Below are 23,175 nucleotides of genomic sequence, written 5' to 3' on the forward strand. Positions count from 1 at the left end.
TGCTCGGTCTGTTGTTGAAGCAGGCACAAATGCTGTCTCCGGGAATACCTCTCGGGTTTAAGGGATGTATTCCACTTGCCCGGAATCCTGCTTGAACGTAACCCAGGGTAACTGCAAGATGGAAAGCTGTAGCCACCACTTTGGGGATGTCATAGTCATGGTTTTCCCGGGGTTGTTCAGCATCCAGGCAGTGGAGGCGGTGTTGACCTGCCTCTTCAACGGGCCATAGACAGACACATCCAGGAGCTGCAGGCGGTGTGAGCAATGGGGAGGGAAGGACAACAGCACAACCCCATTCTCCTTGGCATACTTGAGCCCATCCACCGACAAGTGCGAGCTGTGGTTATCAAGGAGCAGGATGCATGGCATCTCCCTGCTGCATCTTGTATGGGACACAAAATGCTGAAGAAATTCCACAAAATGCTCCTCCTTCATCCACCCACACGGATTCGCCGCTCCTGCACTTCCGGTGGGGGCAGAAAGTAAAAAATGGTTGTGGAAGTTCACCCGGGGGAAGATGAAGAATGGGGGGGATACTATTCCGGGTGGCGGAGATGGCACAGGAGAGTGTTACCAGGGTTCCTCTCTCTGCAGAGGTCAAAGACCCAACTTGTTTGCAGCCTCTCCTGGCTACCACCTTGTTCGGCTTGTGGACAGTGGTGATACCCGTTTCATCCATGTTCCACACTGACTGGGGCTCAAACTTGTATCTAGCCATCACCTCCTCCAAGTTGGTGAAGTAATGACCCACGTGGTGCTCATTAAAAGCACTGGCACGTGCTAGGCTAGTGGCCTCTGGGTTCCTTATGGAAAGCGATGAGTGTCTCTTCAGAAACCCAGAGAACCAGTCTGCCCCTGCCATCTCCTTCTCTGCCCAGTATGCCAGTTTGCAACTTCGGTGGGAGAGAGGCCAAAATAAATATCTGAGGCATTTATTACATATTCCTCTAGCTGACGCTCCTGCTCCTCACTGAAAACTAGGCGGTTTTTCACACAGCCTACTGGCAGGGATGGGTGGACTTGTTCTCCAGCAACCTCTTGCTCATTTATTTTTCAGCAATATCTTGCCAGTGTTCTGTAATTTATACCCAAGTCCTTGGCAGTGCTCCGGATGGACTTGTTATGTAATTTCACCTGCCTGACTGTCCTCATCATGACATCTGGTGCAGTGAAGCTCTTCTTCGTCTTCCGAGTAAAGTTTCTACCCACGTTTCTTTATCAAAAAATGTTGCCAACATAAGGGTTGGTTGTCACATGTGACGACCAACTCCAACTGGAATTTCTTGCTAGCATCAAGGCTAACAACCATCTAACAACTAGTTAGCTAGCTAACAACAGTCAAAACTATAGCTTTCCCTTCACACTTTTTAAGGATAACAATTGTTTTGTTATAAACCCATTGTGTAAAAGCCTAGAAGAAAAGTACTGAGAAGCTGAAAATGTTCAATTTTACATGAAAAACACAAAAAGTCCTCTCACCTCAATTTCAGCTGTCTTACTCCAGAGAAGACTATGTACGTGAGCTCTGATCCCAATTCTGAACATTTCCATAGCAACATTTGATGGCGAGATGTAATGAATGTGACAACCAACTCTGTCACAACCAACCCCGTTCAGTGGTTCAGAAAATAGAAGCAGACAAGAAAACAAGATGCGTCTCGGTGCTTTATAATTATGAGATATCCATGTCAATAAAGAAGCAGAAAAATATCCATACATTTGATTGCAACGAATCTTTAATTACAATTTATTTTGTGAAAAATCTCCTTCTTTGTATGGTCTAAATGTTGCACCGAAAGATGAAAATGAAAACTATATAAATGTACAGTGAACATGTGTAGAGACACAAACTTTGATCACTTGAGATGGGTCATCATGTTTTCGAGGGCTTCTACACATAATATAACAAAGTAGAAACATTAAAGTGTCAACAGACAATACAACAAACAATTTAACAGTTAAACACACAGACAAAACAAATGGCCACAAAGTATCCATGGACAGGTGGTTATTAAAGTCACTTAAAACATGTAACTTAGTATCAAAATAGTAGATCAGCATAACAATAGAACTAATTCAGAATAAATTCAAGCTGAATTTAGTGTTGAAATATTTACAATAACTCCTGCTGAATTTATTTAAAGTATTATATTACTTTAAAAGTATTACTATAATGTAAAGGATGGCAATCCTAAACACAAGGCTCAAAATACAAACACAAACACAGTTGTTCATTTTATGATAACTTTATTCACTTTAATTTTAGATCATTATCTGATGTTTAATATTTTTTTCACTGATACTTTGATTTCTTGTGTCTGCAGAACATAAATGATTGGGTTCAGCATGGGAGGAAAAACAGAGGTCAGAGACAGGTTTATGATCCTGGCATTTGGATGTATATTAAAACTCATAAATGTGATTAATATTGGGAGGAAATAGATTGCCACTAATGAAAGATGAGCTGTGCAGGTTTTAAAGGCCCTGTATCTTTCCTGAGCTGTGGCCACTTCAGACAAAGCATGACCAATACATAAATAACTTAACAAGATAAATGCCAGTGGAAGCCAAAGAATTAGAGCTACTAAGAACAAACCAAAGACATGGCTGGGTGTGTAGTCATTGCAGGCCAGCCTGTATATCTTGCCATGGTCACAGAAATAGCTGTTGATAACCACAGACTTACAGAAGGAAAGTCTCGTGAGAAGGCCAACTAAAATAAGAATAACAGTAACAACAAAGACCCAGAAAGAGGCAATCAAAGACAGCATGAACCTGTGGGTCACCTTCACTTGATAGTGCAGAGGGTGGATGATGGCTATTAGTCTGTCATAGGAGAGTGCAACCAGATTAAATGACTGCATGGAAAGGCAGGTGTAGCAGAAAAAAAGGAATGTCAAGCAGTCGTTGTAGGGGACGTAGCGATGGTTAAACAGAAAGATGTCAAGAACCTTCGGCATCAGAGCAGAGCTACCAAACAGGTCCACAAATGCGAGATGAAAAACTGCAATATATTTTGGAGTTCTCAGGTTATGATCCAAGTATATTACAGCCATCACAGCTGTGTTTCCAAGCACTGAAACAATATAAACAAGACAGAGGAAGACATAGTAATAATTGATATTGGGTATGCCAATAAATCCACGTACTATGAAGTATTCAGGACGCACAAAAGTGATGTTTTTTCCAAGAGCTGAGTTGAATAAATTCATTATAAAACTTCTCTTTTCTGTCCACAGTGCAGTGGTTGATGTATAAGTGTCCTCTTGGGCGTGTCAGTTCTCACTGATCTATTGTTCTGTGTGTGATGATGAAGCTCTGTCCAGCTTTGAATGTTTTGACAAGAGTGGCTGACAAATCCTCCTCTGACTTCAAGTCAAATAAGGTCAAAGTCTGATCCCATGTGTCCATCAGCCACTCAGCATCAGACAAATTCCTTCTCAGTCTGATATACTTATCGCACTCATGTAAACACCTAGCATGCTTCTCAGCTAACCTGCGCATGAGCTGGCTGTAACTGGAACAGATTTCTACTGATTTGACTTATACCTCTGGCTAGTGTTGCACAGTATACCAATAAAATAAAGGTATTCCAATAGCCTGCCTTTAAAAATGGTACGATACCCCATTTTATTAGTATGGTGCTTTAAGAATGACAGTGTTTTGAAAGAGTTGTAGACTATTTCCTGTGAGATGAAATGTTCCATTGATGTGGGGCAGTGTGTGTGTGAGTGTGTGTGCAGCGCTCTGCTTTGGAATAAAAATTGCATAGGAGCGGGAGGTTTTAACTTTGTGCGGTGTTGGGATCCGACTATGTGCTTGTGGTCACCATGTGCTCTATAACAAAGGGATCTGACTGAGGCCTGCTTGTTCAGCCAAAGGACTGCTCTGGGTTGATAAAACACTAAACCCCCCCAAGAAATTGTGAATTTTGAGTTTCGGCTGACCAAAACTCAGCGCTGCGATCCCATTGGACAAACATCCACAGACACCCCAGGACCACCTGTGGTGCAGCCCTGCTTTCCCTGAAACTACAAAACTCTCCGTCCCATCTAGCTCTTGGCCCTTCCCGTCTGACTCACGTCGGTGTAAGGAGGCACAGAAACATAGCTTGGCTGTTTTTAAAAGAAAACTCAGCCATTCCACACGATTCAATTCGCTTGCAAGGAGGCCAGAACACAACGTTGCTGCTTTTAAAAGAAAGTCCTAGGTCACTAGGATTACTCAGAAACGTACCATATGAAGTATTTCTGGCCCAAAGTGAGTATCTCAAGATCGCGTTCATGCATGAGCTCAATAGGGAGCATGGGATTCACACTCAAATTGGTGGTGTCTAAAGCCATGAGGATGCTGTACTGGACCATCATGGTAAAATGGGAGCCAACACTTGTTTGGATTGATCCGATTTCACCTCATTTGTAGTCATGACCTTTGAGTACTAACCAAAAAGATAACTTCCTGCTCAGAACCTACTTTTGATGTGCAAGTCTATTTCAGAATACGGTCAATGCCAGCGGGAAGCAGACTGTTTATTACATCATACAGTATGTCCATAAAGCCAGAATGAAAAATCTTTATCATATTTTCATACTTTCATTTCTGATTGTTTGATTCTTGCAGTCCTCCTGAGTAAGAAGTTTCACACCTGAACTGTGCTTTACTCCCTTGCTGAAAGCTGGAACAACTCAATCTAATGAGGCTGTTGATGAGTTGTTAGTTGACACTGCTCTTGCAGGATGATGACATATCCAGAGGAGTTAGGTAAACACTTTGTCCCGAACTGCACGGTACAGTCAAGGGGGGGGGTAAGTTGGTAGACAGCAAGAACTGCACTGCCTCATGGCGTTACAAACTTTCTGCGGCCTGGATTATTAATTCTAGTTTTACTAAGACTGCTGTATTACTTGTTTGTGATCGAATCTGAATTGTAGGAGAACCGCTCTGCATTAAATCTTCACCAATGCGGTAAACGCTTACTAAGAAGAAGTCACAAAATGTAAACTTATTCTATTCCCCAGGTGTCACAACACTACTGAATTTGGTCCATGAACTGGGTATATAGATTTTGTAAAGGAGGGATTCGCATTGACTAGCATTGAGTAAAAAAGTCAATTGACATAAGAATCCACATTCTCATCTTCTACAAATACCAAAAATAGATTATTGTAATAAAGTGCATCGCCACCTGAGACAATGGTTTAAGATTTTGAAAAATACACTTCATTTGACTTTCTGAACAACAAACACTTCCAGCACGAAACATCCTGTAAAAGCATTAAATTAAGTTTCTACATTCCTTAATCCATTTTTGTAAGGATTAAAGAAGCGTGATATAACTATCACTATGTTAATGACCATAGTGACCACTATGTTAAAGGTGCGGTTAAAGAAAGTTAACCACCTGTTGACTCTCGCTTCACATATATTGCACGGACATGAGGGTGTATTTCTCAAAATGTCCCTTTGAATTTAGTGCACATGCATACATAAAATGTAATTTTCTTACTTAGCCTTGCTTAGTTGTGATAAACTATTGCATCATTACTTGGACTTTGTTTTCCAACTAAATTTCAAGATGAACAATAGCTGGTCTCACGAGAGACCCAATTAAACCAAGTGCGTCGGTAGACTGACTTACATAGGGTTGAAAAATGTTCTGTATCATTTTTGATAGTCTATGAAAACAATACATTTTAAGTTGTATATTTATTTTGAAGGATAAATAAATCAAACACCAAGTGGCAAAATAAATGTAAAGTACAGTTGTTTATCCCTAAAGTGTGTTTTAACATTTTACATAAGATCTTTATATGCAATAGAACTGCACTCAGTTCTGTAAGTGTTCAGTAAAGCAATATGGAGATGGCCTAAACCCTAACTCCTGCCTTAGAGGAAGTCCATTCTAAATTCCCGAATACTTGCATTCAGAATGTTATTAATTTAATCTGGCTCAGTGTGCTGTGTCTAAAATAATATTAGAATCTACTCCAGAGACTATTAAAGCTCCAGGGCCATGAGAGATCTGAAGTCAAACTATTACATGGAGTATTATCCGAAGGGATTCACTATTAAGGTATTGTTGCCAAATAAATGAAATTAGCTCCCTGGGTATATTACAGGTGTTTAGAATGTCCCAAGGAGAGAGAAATCCTCTGAAATGACATAACAGAAGGCACTAAGAGGGCAAAATGACAGGAAGCATCCTCTGCCTCAGGCCTGCAGGGAACGGCTCATTACACTATTTCACAATTCTGCAAAAAAACAAACAAAAAAAGCTTGCAAATTAGCCTCTTGAGGGAATCAACCACAGATACTAGGGCTACAACTAATCATTTATTATTTATCAATTTATCTTTCACTTAATTTGTTCAACAAATCACTTGACTATTTCTTCTACAAGACGTCAGAATAAAATACGTTGCCAATGCACACTCTTCACAAAATCTTAGCATTTTTATTTTAGAAATTACTTAAAACAACAGATACATGTTCTGTCACTCAACCAATTCATCAACTATTAATTTCAGCACTTGTAAAAGATACTTTAGACTTTCCTCAACTACAAACTGTCAACTCTCTAGCAGGGCGACTCAGGGGAATCCCAGCACAACGCCACTGTCGCTTCTCATTTGCCCTCATGAGAGGCCTGAACTGTTTTTCTGCTCCTGTTTCCCAGAGGACAGCAGTCTTGCTTAAACATGTTATGACCAAACTGACTAATTGATCCCGAGAGTGTTCGGCCCCCAAATACAGACAGAGACACAAATATTTATCACACAAATGATGCAGCTTATTGTTGTTCAAGTACTTTTGTCTTTGCTAGTCTTTTTGTTTTTGTTTTGAAAGACATACAACAATTCCCACCACCACCATGCGTTCTGACTCTGACATTTCTGGCCTTTGTTTGAGCTGTTCTTTCTTTCTCAACGTGGTTCAGTCTGAAGTGAAAATAGAGAAAATAATTTTGTATTTATTTATTATTTATTGATATAATGTTAACGTCCTTTTGGGGAAATAATTAGAGAGTTGTTTGTCATATGTTTTCTTTACTTTGTGAACAAATAAACTCCTTTTCTGAATCTGCTCTTTTGATTTACAGAATATAATTTTACAGGGCAAGACTTTTTCAGAAGAACTAAATGTTCCGACCAAGGCTGTGATATGTGTAAATTATACAATAATTATTCAACTACAGCAAATTGTGTCTTTAAGCTTTTTGGGCTTTATCTAGTAGTTATAATAATGGTCCAAAAAGTCAAAAACATTTTCAAAACATTTTCTTGAGGGGGGAACCCCGATCCCATTAAAGTATCTTGCATTCACTGTAGACATTCAGATTGTGTCTCTTTATTGTGCTGTATAATACGTACGAGCTAAATGAATGAAGATCTCACACATCTCAGCTCTGCATGCAGGCTGGTGTTGATTCCAGGCTGTAGGCAACCTATAATATATTATAGAGCGGAGTGTTATAGATCTACTATAGAAGATGCATAGCCCAAGTATTATAATATAACAATAAAATCACAACTGATAATGACTGTCACAGTAGGCTATAACATGCTTAAAGAAAGACTCAATAAATAGTAAGAGATTGTGGATAACGGCCAATAGACACGCCAACATGTGAATAAGGGGAGAACGTTCACAGCTCAGTGGTCAGCATTTACATGTCCTCCTTGACCACTGTGTGACTGTAATTACCTCTAGAAAGAAAAAGAAAGTTGGTATTCATCAATGTTGGCAGGCTTTTGGCAGGTACATCTATAAATCTCAAACTGCCAATGAAAATTTCTGTAACCCCAGAAATTCATCCAATTTCCAGATTATTGATTGTTAGGCACCTTAACTGAACTTCACACGACAACTGATCTGCCCAGCATAACGTAAAGGCCCCTGTGTAGTCCTGGTAATGTTGACTATTAGGTCAAAGCTGCTTTGACCTAATTTGGTGATTCCCTATTTAATTTAGGTAACCAAAGCTTTGCCTTTTTCCGTGTTAACATTGAACGTGATCTCTTTCTGAAACTATAAACAAACCGGAAAATTTAAAATAAAGCAGTTTTTTCAAAATTCCCTTTGTGTCTCAAAGGATACAGGTTTGTCATTTCTTAATTATATCTTCATTTTGCACTCACTGCCAATATGTGCTTCAGGAGGATCTTTGGTCCCAGTGATCGATCCACTTCTCCATTCTGGTCCCACAGACGCCCCAGCCCAGTCCAATAGGAAACGGGGGGTAAAAACACACAAATTCTCGTACAGCAAAATACAATGTGATTATTCACAGTTGCAGTTTTTAAATTCCTTGTTTATGTTTTGAGACCATTACGCACAATACATTAAGTTACAAATGATCCTCCAGGTGGCACTAAAAAGTCATCTTGACTGAATGCTGAGGCCTTCAGAACCCTGATGTTAAAAATTGCCCTAAATCACCTTGGTGAATTAATTTATGGCAGCAACATATCACAATAGCTGACAAATAGTCAATTTATACCTTATTAAGTAATGATGTGTAAGCTAACAGTTGGCTACTTTCACATCCAGCAGACACAGAACAAATGAATACATGTCAATTATAAACACAGATTAATGCATTTTTGCAACATGGGATATATTTTTCCTATCATGGTTAGATGTACCATAGTTACATATCTTCTATGACATTTTGCGTAGTTAATAACATAAATAATGACTCTGTTTAAGTGTCCTAGCTCAAGGGCGCTGGTGTCGTGCACTCTGACACTTGAGTGGAACGTAACCATTATTAATGGGATTAGTTCAACCATGCGTTTATCACGCTGCAGACATTTTACAGTCAAATATCATCTCGACATCATAGACATCTTCACAACTGAGCAGCAAAACACAATTGGGCATATTTGCCTGTAAATTATATAAATGAATTGTTGATCATCAGGCCAATCAATTGGCCAATGCTTTTTTTAATTTCATTGATTGTTTATTGGACTGATCGTTTCAGCTCTTACGTTAGTCACAACGACATACTTAGACATGTTAAAGGTTTAATAGAAACCTTTTAAGTGTCAGTCCATGAATACGGTTAGTATTGCAAGTAGTATTGGCAAGTCCAAGTAAAGTTAACTGTTACAGAGGTTTTGTAGTCAACAGTTAACGTTAGCTAACAAGACATCTGATGCAGTCTGGTCTGCATCGAGAGAAAGCTAAATCACAGTTTTTCTGAAGGTGGTTTTTACGTTACCACTTAAAATGTCTAAATAAATCTTAACTCCTGAATTAGAGGCCAACTTCATCCTCAAGAGAATCCGCATTACATCATTTGCCGGTGTTACACCCCAACTGGTTTTCAAACCTACTGCTTTCCCTACCGTGAGTGTGTTGTGTTCACTTAGCAGCTGTTTTCTGCCTCTGTCGCCAGATTCGTCACACATTCACATACACATAGCTGGAGATCTATAAGCCACATCTCATATCCATTACGGGGATTACGATTGTATAAGAGAGCCCTACATCACAGCCACGTATGAAGAAATACATTGAAGAAAATATATTTATAGGAAGATCACCCTGTCGAGCAAAATGATAATTAATCTATGGACGGTGGCGCTACGGGATCTGCCGCATGCTCTTGATCAACGTAAACCATTCAGTGTTTTATCCATTAAGTCATACCTCGTCAGTGTACAGGGAACGTTTTGGTTTAGGGTGATCTGAAACAACTGGTTACCTGGGGGCGTGTCTTCGAACACTTCCAAACTTTTGACATGTGGCCTTTACTCTCGTCAAAGTGAAACATACCGTATTTTAAAAACAAAGCACAAATCTCACCTTCGTGTCTCCGAGTATGTTCTCGAGTGTTGCTGGTAGTGTTAACAGCCCAGCAGGCCTAACTTTGTGTTTCAGTCCCCATACTTTCCTGTTATCCTCCTGTCCAATGATACAAAGGGTTCCCTGACCGATAACATTACCAGACTGAACATTTAGTCGTCGCCATCTTTTCATGATATAATATTTTGTAGCTCATTAGACCAGCATACTAACAATAGAATCATACTGCAGTTCTTTGAACAGTCATGAGTAGCAGGCCTATATTGTGTCCACACCTTACTGTAGGCTGTGTATTGTGTGCTGCACTCCTCTGTGTATCTGTTTATAGTTCCAAATATAGATCCAAATGTAGACAGATTTCCTCATACTTAAATTAAAGCAATATATATTTACTTTTGATAGAGGCTAAATACAAAGCAAGTAAAGTAGAGCATACCCTGTATTTTCATAAAGCCTACATTCTTCTACTATAGTCTACCATGACGCTACATGGTTTATAGAGGGAGTTGTCATTTAAGTTTTGCAGAATGTCAGTGGGATCAAAAGAGAGAGAGTGGAGTTGTTATGGACAACTTGAGTACGCTTTTCTTTTTGTTTTCCACTGGGGCAAAGTTTTATCAACACAACGAGCGCTTCCTGCCTGGCAAAAAATCTTTATAAAACTGAGAGGCTGCTGCTTGTGTTGGTCAGTCTGTCAAGGCCGCCCGGTGAGGTAAGCACTGATATGCATCTCAAACTCTATGACAGACTGCAAATACGATCCCTCTCAGTCATGTGTGCTGTACTGACGCCTGTCTGCCTAACTCTGCCTTCAGTATGTTTCAGGTGAATGAGAACTACACACGGGTGTCAGAGTTTGTCATTGTTGGCTTCTTAAGTCTCCAGCCGAAGTATTTTGACCTGGTAGCGTGGAGCTTCTTCTTCCTCTATGTGACCACAGTGGTGGGCAACCTTCTGCTGGTGGTGTTGTTTGCTTTGAAGCACAGCCTCCAGAAGCCCATGTACATCATCATGGTCAGCCTGGCCCTCTCAGACATTGGTAATTATGGTGTTGTTTGAATTTACCTGCAATACATCTTCTGTTCTCAGGTTCTAGTGTGTTAGCTACTGCTTTAATAAACAAAATATTACTCCTAACAGTCATATTTAAAACAGTTAAACAATTGGTCTCATTGGTTGTGTAAATTACTGTTGTCGACCTTGAACATGATAGAGGCAACAGTGGTAGATGGGAATATGAGAGAAAGAATCAACATCTCAATAATTGAAGTGCAATCCAAGTTTCTGGTGAAAGAAGTTGAAAGAAGTTGAAAGAAGTCGGCCAGAATGAACCAAATATTGGTGTCAAAATCAATGGACATCCCAATTTTGTCTCCAGTAACTGGTGTGAAGGATTTCAGGATGAAGAAACAGTATGAATCAGTCTGCCCTTCAGTTTAAATCAATGCATTCAAGTGTGACATGACATCATACATTTGAAAATGAATGTGATCCTGAAATTGCATGTACTGTACGTAGTGTTCTACCTGAAATAGTTCTTCATGTAGTAAAGCAGAACGGCTGTCGTGGTCTGCATGTCTTGTCTTCTCTTTTTCCTACAGGCTTTAGCACCGTAGCTTTACCTAAACTAATCGCTCGCTACTGGTGGAATGACGGGAGTCTTGGCTTTCACACTTGCCTCTTTCAAAAGCACATGATCCACTATTTTGGCTCCTTGAACTCCCTGATTTTAATGACCATGGCCCTGGACAGATATCTGGCCGTCTGTTTTCCTCTCAGGTGAAAAGAAGCTGTTTGATTAGTCTAACCTCTACGCACTGGAATATGACAAAAACAAATGATTCTGTTTTTTCTTACCCTCTCTTTATACCCCACTTTCCCTCCTCAGATACCCGATGTGGATGACAAACACAACCATGACAGGCCTCACGCTCCTCTCCTGGGTGGTGTCAAACATTTTTTCTGGCATTAGCACTGTCAACTTCACTATGATGTCATTTTGTGGGCCCAACCAAATCATACAAGCCTTCTGCGACACCATCTCTCTTACCGCTCTAGCGTGCGGGGACACCAGGCAAGAATTCAACACCGCCTTTTCTGTAGCAATGTTTATTCTTAATGGGCCTTTAGCCTTCATCATCTTCTCCTACATTTGCATCGTCGTCTCAGTGCTGCGCATGTCCGGTGGACAGGTGAGGTTCACCTCTTTCTATCCAAAGATAATGGTGAATTTTTACACGTTGCATGTTTGTTAGATTAAAACCGGGGCCGGCGATTCGTTTTTTTTGGCAAAAATCCAATCAGCTGTTAGAAAATCCAGTAGATGACAGGAAACGTTTGCCAATCCCCCGTCATTTCAGAGACAGGCATTTCCTATCGGCTGTTCTACGAATGCAGATGATTGTGCACATCCCTTCAGATGGTGAAAGCCTGATTCAACAGTTAAATATCCTTCAGGAAAAGTTGCTGTTCCAGCATTGGCAGCAACAATAAATTGCCTACCCCAGCTTTAAACCAGATACTTTCATTCTAAAAATCACACATATTTTCTGTCTTTTTATCCTATTATCAATAACTTCCTTTAACATAAATCTGCTGTTCTCCTCAGGGCAGAATGAAGACATTCTCTACCTGTGCCACCCAGGGCTGCATCATTTCTATCTACTACATTCCGCGTTTCTTCGTCTACTCTGCACGTTTCTTTCCTAACATGACGATGACCCCTGACAAGCGCATAATCACCACCCTCTTCTACAGTCTTTTCCCTCCACTGATCAACCCGTTTATCTACTGTCTGAGAACCCGGGAGATCAAGCAAATATTGACACGCTGGGTGAGGAGACGAAAGCGCATTACGCCTTCGAAATGTGTCCAAACTGTCACTGTCACCAAATAAAATCTGACAAGTGATGCGGGATTTTGATCATACAAAAGAAAATGTGGGAAAATCAAGGCATGGGTCTGTCTACCCTCTCTTTGTCCTGCTTTCGCTTTATGTGTACCGTTAGTGCTTTAATTCCTAAATAAAAAGACAGTATGCATTCAGTGACAGCTTCTTGGCTGCTGTGGTTGGACACGTTGTAAGACACTGACAATATTTCCGTCCCCTTAAAAATCACAGAAAGAGAGAGAGAGAGAGAAGCTGCAGGCATGTCAGATATGGCCTGTCAAAAACAGAACAGAACGTAGATTTCTGCTCTCAGAGTTTCAACAGTTTGGTTGTGTTTTGCTTATTCTTGCTCTTCTGTGAATTAGTAGTTGGCTTTATACTTTAATAAGCTTATATTACTTTACTTTTTAAAAGAAGGCTACACATTCACACTACTCTTATTCAGTTCATCCAAATATCATTTAGTCATTTTGAACAGAATTATTTGATTTTCAGCAGAGGGATGTAGAAATCTTTAACTAGCCCATCCACCTCGTTCTCTAATTACAATATTGACTCCTATGTAAAGCTATAGAAGGTTCCTGGATATTTTTTAAAAGAAAACGATAAGTCAGTTGAATACAAACTAATACAAACTCATCTAATATATCATGTGGCACTTGATGGAGTATTTCATCCAAAGCACCCTCTGCTGTCCGTTTATAGCGCTGGTGGTTCATGTTGCTGTTCAGGTGTTTTGCCAGAAGATGGCGACATCCTCAAACCTGCCGAACGCAGATAAAAGAAAATCATATCTTGCCATGCTGTTTGGCTTATGTTTTGGTGGATGTTATCCCATAATGATATGCCTATATGCTCCACACAAATATGAGTAATGGATGTGTGGGTGTAGCTTTTTTAATGGGGCTCCCCATACGTGCCTCATTTCACTGCTTCATTTTACACCCTGTTGTAGACAATTGCATGTAATCTGTCATTCATGCTGTATACTTAAATGTCACTGCTGTTAATAATATCACATATATGTAAATGTTACTGCAAAATGTTTACTCATGCAGACTCACACTACCTGTGACACAATAACGCGTCTGTATGAAGAGACTGGTGTATTGTTCAGAGGCCGGGCAGCAGCAAAACTGAGTGGTACTACTGTGACCACAATCCTCTCTGTCTGCATTTAGACTCTTTAAACAGTATGCGTGTGTGTGTGTAAATACCAGGAGAATAGTTGCATTCATGTCACTGTGTGGACACAGCATGATTGCAAGGAGGGGATGAAAACAGGGAGGAGGAGAGGAAAAAACTACACCGGAGTTCACTGAAGGCAGCAGAAGTCCAGTCAAAGTAACTACAGCTGTCATCTTTAATACAATAAAAATGTTGCAAAACCTATTGATATTCAATGTTTATTCAATTTAATGTTCTATTTCTGTAATTGAAAACAATCCCCGCGGTAATGGAGCATCTCTTGTTTGTACAGTTTGTCATTAGCAAACTATGTCTGAACTGTACTCTATGTTCCACTCTGTTCTTCCTGCTGCACTTTGGCCGAATGACTGTTGTGCAAACTGGACTTAACAGTGGCTTAACAGCATCACATGGTTGTCACAGAGAAAATTATGCAATTAAATTGTATTCCTTCTTGCGTGAAGACTTTATAAGTCTGTCATCTTTATTGACTGTTGAGTGAGCGTGTAGTAAGACATTTCTTCCACTTTAGACGAGCGTTGGTACGTTTCTGACGGCCCACCACTGATTCTCTTTCATGTAAATTGACTGTCAAGTCTTAACTGACAAGCAGCATTTTCAACTATTGTTGACTTTAAGGTGGTGTCACAAGTACTTGTCAACCACCTTCAGAATCTATTGACAGCCAACCCACAAGCAACAGAGTCCTACACACAGTGCTGCACAGCGCAGTACATTTACTCAAGCAGTTTTCAGTTGCTTGTACTTTGCTTGAGTGTCTTTATTTTAGGGTTTATTATACTTCTACTCTATTACATTTTAGCTTGAACTGTACTTTTTACTTCACTACATTTATCTGAAAGTTGGAGTTACTTTAGAGATTAATACTTTACATACAGCACACAATAATCTTGTGGTGAAAACGTATTCAGATCTTTTTACTTTTGTGAGATGATTGATGAACGGTGCAGGAACAAAGGAACAAGACAATGTTCTGCTAATCAGATTTGCAATACTGTACCTATCTCTACTTTTTGCTTGTTAAAAAAAGATTGGATAATTTAACCTCTTTAGGCTTTAGGCATTTATTTAAATGAAACCATCTGATAAGTTTATAGGGGAAATGTGTCTTTGCTTTGCTAGAAGATATACAAAACATATATGCTAACTTACCACTCTTCTCAAAGGGGTCATTTTTTAAACTTTAAGTGGTTTAAGTGGTACTTCTTTAAGTTAAAGAAAATAATAAGTACTTCATTCATAACTTGACATGAAATGGGTCAACTACACATCACTGGGGAGTAACTAACAGTATAGGTGTTGTATGTGTGTGTAAAGATGAACACAGCTCTGATCCTGACTTCGGACAGCGTCGTTCATGACTCAGTCGACTGACAGTTTCCCAGAAGACTGTCAAGAATCATTTCGGCAGAAATACTCCCTAATCCACTTCCATGCTGTCGTCAGCTAAAAGCGGCCATCTGATTTAGCGGTCTGTTGAAGCTCTTGTTGAAAGCAGGCTGTCAAAATCAGGTGATGCTCGAAAGATTCAGTCATGACAAAAGGCAATGCACTTGAATAACCTTTATTTAGTTTACAGATGTATTCCATTTTGGAGTTTTGGGGGGAGGGGGGGGGGGCTTTAGTGCTATTTACAATTGGTTTGAAAACGTTTAGCTCTGTACAGATTTGAACCCTGATCAATATAAACAATATTTCTCTTTAAGACCTAGTGCTGTTACAAAGCGATTCTTTAAAAGCACAAAAAACCCAAAGAAAAGAAAGAAAAAAAAAAAAAGGATTACATGAAACTATAAACAAATAATGATAAAAGAGCACAGAAGAAAGAAAATAAAAGTACAGTCTGTTGATGATTAGGGAGGTTTTGCTGCTGTTAAGCACAAGACATTGTCAGCGAGTGACTGTGAACTGGCTGGGAGCTAACCGCACACACAATCATAGACTAAACACCAATATACTGTATATCAACAGGATTAGAGTGATCATGTTCTATATAAGATTCATATTAAATATACTCTACACGTTACCATATTTTGGAACATTACTTCCATTGGAAAAATATAAAATCAAACAATAAAACTTTTTATACATTTTTATTAATCTGATGAAGGAGCACATGCTTCGGTTGTGCAAACTGGACTTATTAATGCTGAGAGAGAGAGAGAGAGAGAGAGAGAGAGAGAGAGAGAGAGAGAGAGAGAGAGAGAGAGAGAGAAAGTTAAAGAGAGAGTAAGAAGCGAATTAAGACAAATAAGGAACATTTTCATTCCGAATTAATTCCCTGCTTGGACAGCAATCTTTCAGAGAGATCCTTCACAACACTGTTTTAAAAAAAAAAAAAAAGGAGCACAATGAGCCTTTCCTCGAAGAGAGAGACGGAGGGATGGTGCATCAGGGAGGGAAGAAAACTGACATGACGTTTTATTAATCACAACACTGGTCGGTCAGTAATCTGCACGGACTGTCAAAACACAGTCACAAATGTAATGGACAAACAAATAACCAAAACAAGACCACCAACGTTGGTTGTTTGGTCTATTTGTTTGTTTGTTAGGCTTTGTCTGGCTAAGAATGTGACGACTAAAAGACGCGGGACGCGTTCGGTCTCTACAGCGCTCTGCGGACACGAAGGAATAATGTCTCTCCTGTGACCTGTCAGGGCACATGCAGAGGAGGGCAGTAAAAAGGACACAGGTGTGTTTGTATATGTGTATGTGTCCTGGTTTGAGTTCTCTGATCAGGCACGTCTGAGCTTCGTCTGCTGGACCCAGGGAGATCACACAAGCACATATGGTTGGATCTGTAGACAGGATGTCATAGAGTGTGTGTGTGTGTGTGTGTGTGTGTGTGTGTGTGTGGGTGTATGTGTGTGTTGGCAAGTTGTTAGTGGTTAAAATCCTCAGCGGTCTGTAAGAGAAAACAAGGCCACACACACACAAACTTGGGCACTGCATTACTATGACAACCAGCTAGAATGAGGAGCTTTTAACAGACCGGCTGAGGATGGTTCGACACGTTGTTTATGTGTCGGCCGATTGCATGTATGTGTGTGTCTGTGTGACGGCAGAAGGCTTCAAAAGGTGTGCGTTAAGAAAAAAAGAAAAGAAAAGAAAAAACCCCCCACATGGAAATCCAGTTCCTTCCACTCGTTTTCAGTTATGACAAAAAAGAAAAGAAAAGTAGAACAAAGGAATCAACTCTGACGTTAATCAATTTCCTGCTCCCAACTCTGTGTCCCGAATCAGCCTGAGCCTGCTGTCTTTCTATTTGTGTGTGTGAGAGAGGGAAAACAAAAGGAGAAAAGTGTGTGTGTGTGTGTGTGTGTGTGTGTGTGTGTGTGTGTGTGTGTGTGTGTGTGTGTGTGTTTGTCTGTATGCATATCCGCATTGTGGACACGTTTCAGGACAGGGGACAAACTCAGTAGGTCCAGGATGTTGAGGGTGAGAACGGATGAGAAGGATGGAGGGCCGGCGGCGGTGGTGTGTATTCACAGAATGACACAGCAGTTACTCTCCCCGGTCTTCTCTCTATTCCTCTGACCTAAAAACACACACACACACACACACACACACACAAACGTCATCATCATCATCGAGACAAACATGTTCAGACTGCGTCATCATCCGACAAGCTGCTATGCCTATCAAATACATGCAAGCACACATTCCTGGTAGATTACTTTATAATGCGAGCGCTGTACTTCTACTGTTTAAAAGATAATATAGCTGTAAAATCCTGTCTAATAGTTTCTAACCACTGTGATAAGCCTTCAAACTCGTGGATATGTGACTCAAACTGGTCTTTCTGGATTGTATTCTATGTCTCACCGATACCTGCGTTTTGCTGTTAGACCAGTCTGACTTAGACGGTTTTAGAAAAACAAAGCTGCTGAATGCTTAAAACTCTACCACCAAACGTCCAGGTCATCTCAGACTTAAGAGCTTTGTTTTCTATTTTAACAGTCGGTGACGGCGACTGACATCGTTACTTCAATTGCAACTGTGGAACGAGGGAAAACATGGCTCTATTTGTGGCGTGCTAATAATGTTGTGGAGCAAGAAATGTGTTTTTTCTAGACCGCAATTATCATTTGAAAAGCACACACACACATATATATATACTTTGCCTTGTAATTGTTCTTCCACAAGACAAAGGTTTACACTTTGTGTAACCTTAGATGTCCCTCTCGACATAGATAGGTCTTCCACGACACAGTCACAAACAGGAGACCTGTCACCTAATATGATTTATATCCGCTGTGTATTCTACACAATGTGCTGTGTCGTGGGGATACACTTAAGGGGGGGCCAATTATTTGCAGCAGTGGCGCTTCCTAAAACAGAAGCCGTGTGTAGAGATGTATAATGGCTGGGAGCAGAACGTTTAAAGTTGCTCAGCGTGTGAAAAGGCCCACTGAAAGGAAAAAGAAGGGCTGGTTACCTTGGGAATTTGGCTCAGGCAAAGTCTCTCTGGCAACTAAATGCATCACTGTGGTCTTCCCCAAGGGCAGTTTGAGAGCTAGCGGGGGAGAAGAGAGAGAGAGAGAGAGAGAAAGAGAGTTAGAGAGGCGGGGAGAGGATGTAAAGGTTATTCTGTGAGATACAGCATATCTGTCTTTACAAAGTCATTTACCAAACAATAAACTATGGCTCAGGTCATTTCGTTGCAGAATAATTATCTCTTTGCAGGTAAGGAAAGGCCCTGAAATGTAATCATCCTAAAAATAACTCAGCAAGCTCTAAATAGAAAAGAAACAGGACTGGAAGATAAATCAATATGTGTTTGGATGACGCGATCATATGTTATTTATGTCGTCCAAATCAATGCCTGTCAGAATCAGTTATTGACAGATGCCTTTTTCAACAGGAAGAGTCGGAGCTAAAATTGGAGCACAGCGTCTGCTTTGAACACAGATGTTTCATGTATTTTTGTTATTGTGAACTATATCGATATCAGAAACATCCTCTTTCAACCGAAGCTCCATGTCTGTCTTTAGACTCTGTTACTACGCAAAAATAATGTTAATTTGAGAAAAATATAATCGAGCACAATGTTCACGGCTTTTCAGCAGTTGATTTCTATCCCCAAATGAATGCAAATCAATGGCTGCCAGGAAGATAGGAGAAATGCATTCTACTCATACGTATATGCTTTGTAATGTAAAAGGTAGCACTAGCCTTAATGAGATACTTAATGGAAAGAATTCAACATGAAAGCTGCTAGATTAAAAAAAAATTAAATAAATAGAAAAACCTTGATCCAGACACTAGATTGTGGTTAATATTTGTCTGCAGTTCTGTAACTCCCCAAAACTACGTATCAATCACGTGTTCAATCAGGCCTTCACACGTGTGTGTGTGTGTGGTGTCTATGTTTGCGTTTCAAAACCACCGGGGGTTTGGCTCGGCTTTAAGAGGATTCTATGTCAGCGCGCAAACACGTGAAACCAAAGATAAGAGAATTATCAGATAGATGGCAGTAATTGGGATGAGTGTAAAAGGGTTAGGTGCGGCCTTAACCCCATTATTATAAAACACCTGTCAAATCAAAATTGGGTTAAGAAGACTCAAAAAGCCTAAAAAGGCAAGGAGAAGTGAAGTGGGCTGCCATTCCCTTTTTTTCACACCCTGTCTTCTCGTCTCTTCTTTGTGCTGCTTGAGGTCTAAACTAACGCCAGTCTGGCCCTTATCCTGACCAAGCTCTCTCTCTCTCGCCCCTCTCTTTCTGTATTTCCTCTCTCCTCCCTCTCTCCGTCAAAGCAGACTTGTCCGGAGCACTGAGGTGCCTCTGTTCTGCTGCTCGGGGGGGGGGGGGGGGGGGGATGAGAACAGCAAAGAACTTTCCAGCAACACACTGCTGTGATTTTTTTGTGTGCATGTCTATGAGCACATGAGGCTTGTTTTTCTTTTTGGGAGGTGTACTTTCTGTGTTTTCTCACCTCCTAGTGTTACGTTGCCGTGTAGAAACCGGCCCTGGTAGATCAGCCTCAGGATGTTAGGACTGCTGACCTGCTCTTCCTCCCAGTCTGAAAGGAAAGAAAAGGGGGGCAGAGTTAAATAGAAACATCGACATGGAGCAGAAGACAGAAGACAAGCTTCATATACAAGCCCGTTCCTGCTTATCTCTATTTCCCCATAAAGTATTATCATCGTATAATCTGTTATCTATAAACTGTGTTGAATATTCTTTTAAAAAAAACACGACGAACAAAATCAGTTTCTTTCTGAGCATTCCAGACTCTCGTTATGTGATTTAGAAATGGAAGGATTTCATTGTTAAGAGACTAAATTGCACAGCAGCAGCGTCTGGTCTCCAGATGTTTGTCTCCAGCTAAGCGGAGGGTGTTGGTGCTGCTGACTGAGAGCCTGTTCTGGGTCTCACAGGGTTCAGATCTGCTGTCTGAACCCATGAGTTCACTCATGAGTTTTTCATGGCTGTGGGCTTCTCCAAATCCTGGATTCACAGCCCCGTTTGGAAAAAGCACATTTGAAGGTGTTGGAAGGTCGGCGGTATCAAACGAATCCTAGCACGGCTAGGAAATGGGTGTGTTACAGAAAAGAAGGCGGCTGTACACAGTGATAATCAAGCTGAAAAGGAGCAGCGCACTCTAATTACCCTCCACCAAAGATTGGCACGTTCCCACACTGCTATATAGAGCTACACGCAAGTAATTAGCAGTGGGTTTGAATGGGATCGCAGCTCTCTGGATGCACAGCGTAGCCCCTCGGCTGCCGTTAGCTTTAGCTATAGAAACAGACAAGATAAGTCACATCACCGGGTTTTCCAAGTGCATTAGCAGCTAAACGTCCCAGTATGTTTACCTAAACCCCCACATTCCAAAATACTGATCCAAAGTCAGTTAAACACAATTAAAATGGTGTGACAATGAGTTTGTGGGTGTGTGTGATGGTATGTAGTTCGACGGTGCCCAAAAGTAGGCCGGCGAGACTTTTTTTTAAAGGAATAGTGAAGAGTTACAAATACATCAATGTCTGAGTGAAGAAAAAGAGGCGTCTGGATCACCTCAGGATGATTTAATCGGCTCCACTATGTGACGATTGCTACACCATTCGTCGGCTGCCATTGCCAGGGAGAATCATTGAGGTATCTAAATGGAGCTACTCACCCATCGGCCAGTTGTCGTAGACGTGTTTGGCGATGTCCGCTGCCGATTCGTTGGGAGAGAAGAGGAATTCTTTCGTCTTCCCGCTGACCAAAATAAGCCGCAGGTTTATCTGCAACACAAAGATAATGTCTGTCAGAGCTTTATATGAGACTACGAGCAACCGCCACGCGTCACATTTAAACACAGTGAAACTCAGGAAGCACACAAGTTCAAGTGAAGTAATTTAATAGGAAACAGGAGACGGATATGAGGACCCTGAGGAGTGTCCTTCCGCAGGATTAACTCCCCATCTGTCTCTCAAACTTCCCCCTCACTTTTCTCTCGTCCCTCTAGCTTCTCCATTTCTTTGTCTTTGGTTCACAACTCCGTCACGGTCGTCACCATCTCACCTTCACTACTCATGATGCAGATGATTTGCTTTGCCCTGTTTCTTTGTCTGGAGCTGAAACCCCAGGTTATATATGTTTGTATGAGATTCCTCATGAGATTAAAACAGAGGTTTACTCATTTAACAGCAAATTAGAGGCACTACGCATATATCGACAACTAGATGGTTTTCTGCATTTAATAAAATACATTTTCATTGCAATTTGTTTTATTTTGTACTGCATTTTAAAAAAAAAGGTACATTTCCTGGGAAATGAGTACACTATTAAAACCTTCTGGTTAGCAGGTTAGCATGGATAACGTTGATTGTTCATGAAAGACATTTTTGTAATTTCAACACAACCAAACTTGTTTTCCACCTTGTGAAACAGCCACCAAACCCAAACAATTAGCTGAAACACTGCAGGGCGTTGAAATGTGCAACCTGCCTCGGATCGCTTATCCCAGTAGTCAGTGGTGACAGCCAAGTAAAACAACAAATGACTAATAGTGTGAGACTCTTGTTAACAGAGTGCAAGTCCTCTTGACTGAACAGAATCACTATAGCAGGTAGGGAATTGTCATTATGGGGTCTACTACATGATTTAGGTGTGGAAAGACTTTAGGATTATTATCATCTGAAACATACAACAGACAGAAAAACAGCACATATTGAATTATTAAGGAAATACGGAGGATTTGCTTGCTGTGGTAAAAAAAATCACTCAAATCCCACTATTTTACTGATTCCTCGCAGGAATTTTAGCATTATTTCTCCCACTTTATAACGTTAACGGTTAATAGTAAAAATCAAACATTTTTTAAATGTTGTAAACAAACAATGAGCAGCGACTCATTAGACGTCTCAACGGCATCTGAATTTGCAAATGATTCCGATCACTTGTCATCCACATCATGACAATAATCAAGCAAACAATGAAGTGCGTCACCACTTTTATTCACTGACCCAAATACAGAAGTGAACTGACAACCGGTTGTTATTGTTCGCATTCAAAACCGTTCATTTGCAAATCAATTGCCGGGCATTAGGATGCAGATTAGAGGTTGTCTCTTGACTGGCGTGGCGCGTGTGTGTTTCGCAGTAGTACAGTGTGCCTTTAAGAGCCAGAGCAAAGGTCTGTGGTGTGTGTTTGACTTTGACTTCCTATATTTGTGAGTCTAGCCTGCAGTGCATGCATGGCACAAGCACGTGTGTCATGGTTTCTAGTGCGTTTCCATGTGCAAGGCGTCTGTTAGCCCACTATACCCAGCCGCTGCCCCACCGAACCCCCTGCCGAGCGACACACACACACACACGTATACGTATACACACACATGATCGCACACAGAGCAGGCTGCAATGATGTAACAGAGGTAACGCCGACGGATTGAAACAGACATCTCTGTAAGCAAGTGAGCAAATCAGCTTATAGGGTTAAAAATGCAAGAGCCATACAGAGAAACTTATATGAACACATACAGCGGAGGGGAAAAAAGACGCAGCTGACCTCAACATTGACCCAACAAACATTCATTTACACGAGTAAAAGGGATCAGGTGAACTCGATAAGTTTTGAGTTTTTTTATCTGTATGCTGAATATTCTGAGCCATAGAAAGAAACACTTACATGCAGCCGGGCAGAGACACGCATATGCGTGTGTGTGTGTACTTGTGAAAATAAATGACGGGGACACTCTTAACTACACAGATGAGATGCTGGTGAGTGACTGACCGAATGGGAAATGCAAGTTATTCAATCTGAAGACAGAC

General features: G+C 40.7%; 3 protein-coding genes across 3 annotated transcripts in view; 1 reads left to right on the forward strand and 2 right to left on the reverse strand.

Annotated features, from left to right (window-relative positions):
- Positions 1–2,270: 2,270 nt before the first annotated feature.
- On the reverse strand, positions 2,271–3,212 carry LOC306704732 (olfactory receptor 52K1-like; the record flags this gene model as incomplete). Its single annotated transcript, XM_079171228.1, has 1 exon — positions 2,271–3,212. One exon carries the CDS (start codon positions 3,210–3,212, stop codon positions 2,271–2,273), a length of 942 nt encoding a protein of 313 aa, XP_079027354.1.
- Positions 3,213–10,629: 7,417 nt separating this feature from the next.
- Positions 10,630–12,709, forward strand: or30bu1 (odorant receptor, family 30, subfamily BU, member 1; the record flags this gene model as incomplete). Its single annotated transcript, XM_079171900.1, has 4 exons — positions 10,630–10,852; positions 11,415–11,592; positions 11,702–12,005; positions 12,422–12,709. 4 exons carry the CDS (start codon positions 10,630–10,632, stop codon positions 12,707–12,709), a joined length of 993 nt encoding a protein of 330 aa, XP_079028026.1.
- Positions 12,710–16,068: 3,359 nt separating this feature from the next.
- Positions 16,069–23,175, reverse strand: part of ubl3a (ubiquitin-like 3a) — a 27,272-nt gene continuing 20,165 nt past the window's right edge. Inside the window, exons 2-5 of the mRNA XM_079171473.1 lie at positions 21,039–21,147; positions 19,851–19,937; positions 18,353–18,430; positions 16,069–17,452 (exon numbers count right to left, since the gene is read on the reverse strand). Coding sequence (XP_079027599.1) covers positions 17,400–17,452; positions 18,353–18,430; positions 19,851–19,937; positions 21,039–21,147 — 327 coding nt within the window. The 3' untranslated portion in view covers positions 16,069–17,399. The remainder of the gene's footprint in view (positions 17,453–18,352; positions 18,431–19,850; positions 19,938–21,038; positions 21,148–23,175) is intronic.

The sequence above is a fragment of the Pholis gunnellus genome (assembly GCF_910591455.1).
Source record: "Pholis gunnellus genome assembly, chromosome: 13".
Classification (NCBI taxonomy): Eukaryota; Metazoa; Chordata; class Actinopteri; order Perciformes; family Pholidae; genus Pholis; species Pholis gunnellus.